Source organism: Geospiza fortis, unplaced genomic scaffold (genome assembly GCF_000277835.1).
Source record: "Geospiza fortis unplaced genomic scaffold, GeoFor_1.0 scaffold213, whole genome shotgun sequence".
NCBI lineage: Eukaryota > Metazoa > Chordata > Aves > Passeriformes > Thraupidae > Geospiza > Geospiza fortis.
Genome location: NW_005054399.1, coordinates 2,373,637 through 2,380,518, shown reverse-complemented (window position 1 = coordinate 2,380,518; position 6,882 = coordinate 2,373,637). Strand labels below are relative to the sequence as shown.

At 53.3% G+C, this 6,882-nt stretch overlaps 1 protein-coding gene across 1 annotated transcript in view; it reads left to right on the top strand.

The window, feature by feature from the left end:
* The first annotated feature begins 1,577 nt into the window (after positions 1-1,577).
* SCNN1B (sodium channel epithelial 1 beta subunit) overlaps positions 1,578-6,882 on the top strand; it is an 8,348-nt gene continuing 3,043 nt past the window's right edge. Inside the window, exons 1-6 of the mRNA XM_014309059.1 lie at positions 1,578-1,888; positions 2,991-3,390; positions 4,059-4,252; positions 4,513-4,616; positions 5,052-5,215; positions 5,655-5,762. Of these exons, the coding sequence (XP_014164534.1) occupies positions 1,578-1,888; positions 2,991-3,390; positions 4,059-4,252; positions 4,513-4,616; positions 5,052-5,215; positions 5,655-5,762 (1,281 nt within the window). The remainder of the gene's footprint in view (positions 1,889-2,990; positions 3,391-4,058; positions 4,253-4,512; positions 4,617-5,051; positions 5,216-5,654; positions 5,763-6,882) is intronic.

Below are 6,882 nucleotides of genomic sequence, written 5' to 3'. Positions count from 1 at the left end.
CGGCACAGGCCGAGGTCACTGCCCCCTCTCTGCTGGTATCTGCCCAAAACCCAGCCAGGCTCTGGTGCAAGCTGTGCTCCCTCCACGAGCAAACCACCCCTGGCAAGGGCAGGAGGAACCTCAGAGCCACAAGGGCGTGGAGGATGAGATGGTGAGGTTGAGGGTCCAGGGGGTCCAAGTCCCAGGACACGAGTTCCTTGGAGAACAAAACCTTTTTCTATAGGAGTACAGCCTGCCCTCAGATCTTAGAGGAAGCAGCTGGGGTTTGTTCTTCCCAAAGTCATCTCCCACAGAGGATCACCTACATCTAACATCAGAAGTAATAGGCATGCAGTGAAAACCATTACCTCTCTTTGTCTCATGGAGCGAGACTTCAAAATCTGTTGGGTTTATAGTGTTATCAAACTCTCTGTGTGCTACTCAGGAGAACTTGCAGATCTGGCCAGCAGATCAAGGAATCAGTATCACCTTTTTTATTTTGGAAAAGTATGAAGAACCCACCTCCTTTCGCTCCCCAGGGCCCGTGCACACCTTTATTGCCTTCTTTGCTCACCTGCAAGTAATGCTGTGTCACTCTCATTCCTGCCCTGCCGAGTGCTGCTCCTTGGTGAACTGTTGCTGCATTATTCCACCACTCTTCCTCCCAGGATGGGGCCTATTCCCAGCATTAATCTTTAACTCTGCTCTCCTGCAGCTTAAATCTGACAAATGTTCTGAGTGGCTGCCTCAGGTTCTTTTTGAAATTCTGCCTCGGGATGTTAAGATTTAGTAACACAGATTCTAACCTTAAAATAGCAGCACAAAATGTTCTATTTACTCACAAAATGAATGCCAAGTATGCAGCATCCCTCACCAGAGCAGGGGAGTGGGGGGGCATACTGATAATATCTGACAGACAAAGGAATTTGGTGGAAAAAACCGATCTGGTTTCCCTCCTCCTGCGAGCCCTGGACAGCATTCCTGATCTTGGGAAAGGTGCTGCTGCTTCCAGCTCCTCTTCTTCTGTCCCTCTGAAAGCTGGATGTGCTCTAATACTTCTTACTTTAAAGAAAAATTGTCTCAGGCTCCATGTGGGGTTGATCCCTGAACGCTGTGAGCCTGAGCTCTACCCAAGCCAGCTCCTGCGTGTACTGCTTGGTCCATCTAGTGTTGGTTGAGGCTGGGACAGCATTCCAGCTGTATCAGAGTGCACACAGCATTCCCACTCCCTGAGCAGCACCTGGGCAGGCATTGCCACACTGCAGGGCCCTGGCCAGGCTCGGGAGGCACCAGGCATGGCCACGTCCCGCAGGTCACTCAGCTCTGGTGGGGCCAGCGAGGGCCCAAACTGTGACAAAACCATTCACCACCCGTGGAACTGCCAAAGCTCTCCTGTGAGGGAAGGCTGGGTCATGCTGCTGCCATGGCACGACCCTGCAGAGCATCGGAGTTTTCCCTGGGTTACAAACCATGGCCGTGCCATGGCAGAGACTGCCCCGCTCCTGCTGTGCTGCCCAAACCGGGGCACCTGGTGTGGCACAGCCCCTGCTCCTCTCAGAGCTGCTTTGATGGCTTTTCTCTGTCTCACAGGCAGCAGCATGAACCTGAAGAAGTACCTGGTGCGGGCACTGCACCGCCTGCAGAAGGGCCCTGGCTACACCTACAAGGAGCTGCTGGTCTGGTACTGCGACAACACCAACACCCACGGCCCCAAGCGCATCATCAAGGAGGGGCCAAAGAAGAAATTAATCTGGTTCTTCCTAACGCTACTCTTTGCATCCCTGGTCTTCTGGCAGTGGGGGATCCTCATCAACACCTACCTCTCCTACAATGTCACCTCGTCTCTCTCCATTGGCTTTAAGACCATGAAGTTCCCTGCAGTCACCATCTGCAACGCCAACCCCTTCAAGTAAGTTTTTCTTCTCCCAATGTCCCCACGTGTGCCCTAACCCCTCAGAAACATTGCCAGTGTGAGGTATGGAGGGCCCATTCCTGTTTGAGGCATCCCGTTAGGAGCATCAATGGAGTCACCAGGTGTCCCTAAAAACAAATAAAGAATAATATGAAGATGAATGGTTCAGGGCCAGAGGGGGGTTCATCTCCCTGCAAGTTCTCCTGAGCTTCACAGAATCCCAGAACAGTTTGGGTTGGGAAGGGACCTTCAAGTTCATCTCATTTCACCCCCTGCCCTGGGCAGGGACACCTTCCACTGTCCCAGGCTGCCGCAAGCCCTGTCCAGCCTGGCCTGGGACATTCCAGGGATCCAGGGGCAGCCACAGCTGCTCTGGGCACCTGTGCCAGGGCCTGCCCACCCTCATGGGGAAGAGTTTCTTCCTAACAGGGTTTCTGCACCATATCAGTCAATCTAATGAAGGTTTTTCCCTCCCTGCACACTTTCCTCAGCTCGTAAAAGAACCAAATTCAGCTCACCCTTCCCAGCTAGAATCAGTCTTTCCATCTTTCCCCACAATTTCTTTCCTTCCCCTTCCTCGCTGTGAGCATTCTTCTCATTGCTCACACTCCAGTCACTGAGAGCTGGTTCCACAGTCCTGTCTGCCGTAGAGACAGAGAACTGAATTGTGATTTCACACTGATTTTCATTGGAGTTGCTTTAAATGTATCATTGTTTTAAATCCATGCAATAGTGTAGCCCAAGGCAAGACGCTCCCAGCCAACACAAGAACTGCTTAGGGGTAGTTTTTCGTCCACTGGCTAGAGATGTTTTGTGTAAACTGTAGTGAATGACTGAACTAGAACCAGCGTGGCCCAGCACTGGTGTGCTCAGCCCTGCAGCACTCCCTGTTTATCCTCCCGCTGCGCTCTGCCCAGCCGCAGCCTGCCGGGACACCGGGGTCCGAGCTGGCCGTGCTCCGCGTGGAAGCTCCCCTTGTCCTGCAGTAAATTGAGGCAGCACTCTGAGGTGCCCAGGAGGGCCCAAGCCAGCGGTGTGGCAGGTGAGCTGCCGCGTGTCCCCACTCCCTGGCACTGCTGTCCCACTCGCTGTCCCGCAGGTACTCGGAGGTGAAGCCCCTGCTGAAGGAGCTGGACAGGCTCATCGAGGCAGCCCTGGAGAGGATCCTGCAGCCCACGCCAGGCAACAGCACTGAGAACGTGTCCCTGCCACTCGACCTGGAGCTCTGGAACCAGATCCCCCTGGTCCTCATCGACGAGCACGACAAAGACAATCCCATCATCCTGGACATCTTTGAGACCAACCAGACTGCTGTGGACAACGAAACTGCCATGGACAGCAGAGCCAATGTGAGCAGTGACCCTGCTGAGGGCCACCAGCTCTATGGGACCAACGGAACCATGGACAATGAAACCACTGAGGGGAACCAAACCACTGCTGCCCCTGCCCCAGCCAACACCACCGTGGAAGAGAAGAAGTACAAGCTGGCAGTGAAGCTGGTGAGATAGAGGGATCCCACAGTGGCGGTGGGCAGAGAGGAGGGATGGGTGCCTTGGCAAGAATGCAGTGGGGAGATCTGTGTCTCCTCCCCAGCAGCTGCCCATGGCCTCTCTGCCCTGGGGCTCTGCTCTGGCTGTGCCCAGACCCAGCCCTGCTGCAGGCTGAGCCCAGGACAGAGCCAGGGCAGGGGTGGTCCCTGCGGGCTCCCAGGCACCTTAACCCTTTCCTGGGGTCAGGCACCCAAAATGCCAGGGAGAGGCTGAGGCTGCTGCCCCATCCCTTTCCTGCTGCAGTGCACAGTGCAGAGGCACAAGGTGGTCCTGGAACCCCTCACCCCTGCTCCTGTGGAGGCTCCAAGGACCCTGCCTGGGCAGACCTCGGAGGCTGGGGAAACTGCAGCCTTAAAGAACTGATCTAAAATTGACGTTTTCTGTGAACTTGTGGGGTCACCCTGGGGATGATGTATGACCTGCCCAGCAGGGAAATGTCCCTGGGGAAGGACCCTGTAATGACAGCCAGCTCAGTGACAGCCGGCCTGTGGCCTCGTCAGGCTGAACCTCTCAGTCCCTGGAGCTGCAGGCAGGGCTGGCATTGGGTGAGCACGTGGGGAGGGGTCCCCCATGGCCCTGCTGCCCCCAGGCTCAGGCTGCCTGCTCTGTGTCCCCAGTGCAGCCACCAGGGCTCTGAGAACTGCACGTACAGGAACTTCAGCAGCGCGGCGCAGGCGGTGACCGAGTGGTACATCCTGCAGTCCACCTCCATCCTCTCCAAGGTCCCGCTGCACGAGAGGATCAGGATGGGCTACCAGGCAGAGGACATGATCCTGGCCTGTCTCTATGGGGCTGAACCCTGCAATTACAAGTAGGTGCACACGAGCTCCCTGCTCCTTCCGTCCCCGCAGGAATGAACAGCACGTGGGTTCCTTTCTCTTTTTAATCTATATATCAGCTGCTAATGAGATTGGTATATGTCAGCTACTAATGAGAATGCTGCTGATTCTTAGCTCTAACAACACTTCCCAGTGTTGGGAAGCACAGCTGCTGAGCTGGGCTCACCTTCTGCTTTATGTCACACCCCTTTAGTCCTCCCGAGAGTCAGTTTTCTGTGTATGATTCTTCCAGGAATTTCACCCAAATCTACCACCCAGACCATGGTAACTGCTACATCTTTAACTGGGGCATGGATGAAGAGGCTCTGAATTCTTCCAACCCCGGGGCTGAGTTTGGTAAGGGAGATCTGTGGTGGAGGAGGGAGCTGGAGTGGCAGACACGAGGACTCTGTCTCTTGGTGCCCATTTCTGTCCCTCGGGACAGACTTATGATTCCTCTGTCACTGGAGCACTGCAACAGGGAGCAGAGGCTTTCCAGAAGGGGGTGAGCCCCAAAAGGAAAATGTGCTGCACAGAAAAAAGTGACTACAGACATGTAGCAGAAGGGCATCCTCTGGATATTTGAAATACCTGAGGCAACACCTGACTGTTGCCAGCTACTGCAGTTCTGGGCATTCACCACCATAAGTGTTCCTCCCCAGGTCAGGCTGCCGTGGCAGCCAGACCCTGGCTCTTCCCAAAGAACAGGGAGAAGAAAATAGACTCCCTTTTTTCCCCAAGCCTCACCTTCCAATACAATTCCTGTTGTGAGTGTTTTGTCTGGTGTCCCAGGGCTGAAGCTGATTCTGGACATCAGCCAGCAGGACTACATTCCCTACCTGTCCTCTGCCGCTGGGGCCAGGCTCATGCTGCACCAACAGAAGAGCTTCCCCTTCCTCAAGGATCAGGGCATCTACGCCATGGCTGGGACAGAAACCTCCATTGGAGTGCTGGTGGTATGTGTGGCATTCCTCGGGAGCAGATTGTCTGAGAATAATGTTATCTGATGGGACCCAAACCAAGTTTGCTTTAAGTCTTGGCTGAACTGGCTCAAACCAAAGGAGACAAGGTACACACCTGTCAGGGGCTGGAGCGCTTTATGGAGGATTTTATGTAACTGTCCTGGCAAAGTGCTTGATTGAGGCCGGGGTTCTGGGCTCAGGTCCTGGTTGTCTCTTTCTGCAGCGTGTCAGAAGGGGCTTTGGCAGCCCCTGAGCAGCCTGGCCTGCCTGGATCCCCCCGGGAAGGGGCTGCAGCCTCCTCAGCTCTGCCACCGCTGACTCTCGTCTTTAGCAAAGCCAGTGGGGAGCACAGAATTACAGAGCCTCTGGAAAATGGGCACAGGGACCTGTGGAGAGGAGATAAGCAGAGTCTGGTGTTTGGGTTTCTTCCCAGGACGAGCTGGAGCGGATGGGTTATCCCTACAGCGACTGCACCGTGAACGGCTCCGACGTCCCCGTCAAAAACCTCTACAGCCAGTACAACACCTCCTACTCCATCCAGGTAAAACACCCTCTGAATCAAACAGCACTCTTCAGGAAAAATCATCAAAGCAGTTAGATCCTCACCTATCATGTAGGGTACTGGGGAATCATAAAATCATAAAACCTTTCAAGATAATCAAATCCAAGTATCAACACAGCACCAGCACTGATAAACCATGTCCTCAAGTGCCACATCACATGGTTTTTGAACACTTCCAGGGATGGTGACTTCACCACTGCCTTGGGAAGCCTGTTCAAACGCTTTACAACCCTTTCCATGAAAAATTTTTCCTCATATCTGATCCAAGCCCCACATGGTTCTGTAGAAACAGTCACTGAGGCTCTGGGAAACTTCTGCTGAGACAATGTCAAAGTGACACTTCTCAGGAGCCTGTGTTTTGGGTACACAAGTGATATTTACCCCTGAAAGGAGATGAGTACAAAGGAGAGAGTCTCCCTCTGAACACTCCTGCGATCTTTAACTTTTTTCTCTTTGGGGGAATCAAGTAATTTTTCACCCTGGAAATGCAGCTGGTTTGTGCAGGAAGGGATACAGCCCTTTGCTTCTTCATCACTCTGAAAATTGGATGAGAAAGTTGAGTGTCAGTAAACCTTGCATCTGTAGAAAATTAGAGGGCCAACATTAAGCAGAGGTTAATTTGTAACAGGCTGTTCTGGAGAGAGAAGCAGCCCTTGAGGGTGCAATGAGATAGTAAGGGAAACACCCAAACCATTTGGGGTGATTCACAGATGCACCCGGAGATCAGGAGGGCTTTGGGCTGGCAGTGGTTTTTTATATTTCTACCTTTATATAATGTAATAACAACTGGACCACTTTAGCCAGCTTTTGAAGATGCTTGTATAAGGTTTAAGCAAACACTCAGGAGGATTGCATTATTCCCTGGAAGTGCAAACGCTGACGGAGTTCTGTGCCCACGTAACGCCACTTCAGAGCCCTCTCAGCTAAACCGGGCTCTCCCATCACTGCCTGACTGCTCTGCACTCTGTGGACCTTTCCTATCACACAGAAATTCTCCGCTTGTCCTACCCACAGCTGTTAAATTTAATTATCTTCTCACAGACTTTGCTATTGCTTTGTGCTGCCTCATGCAGAATCCCTCCCCAGTCTCGGGTGATGA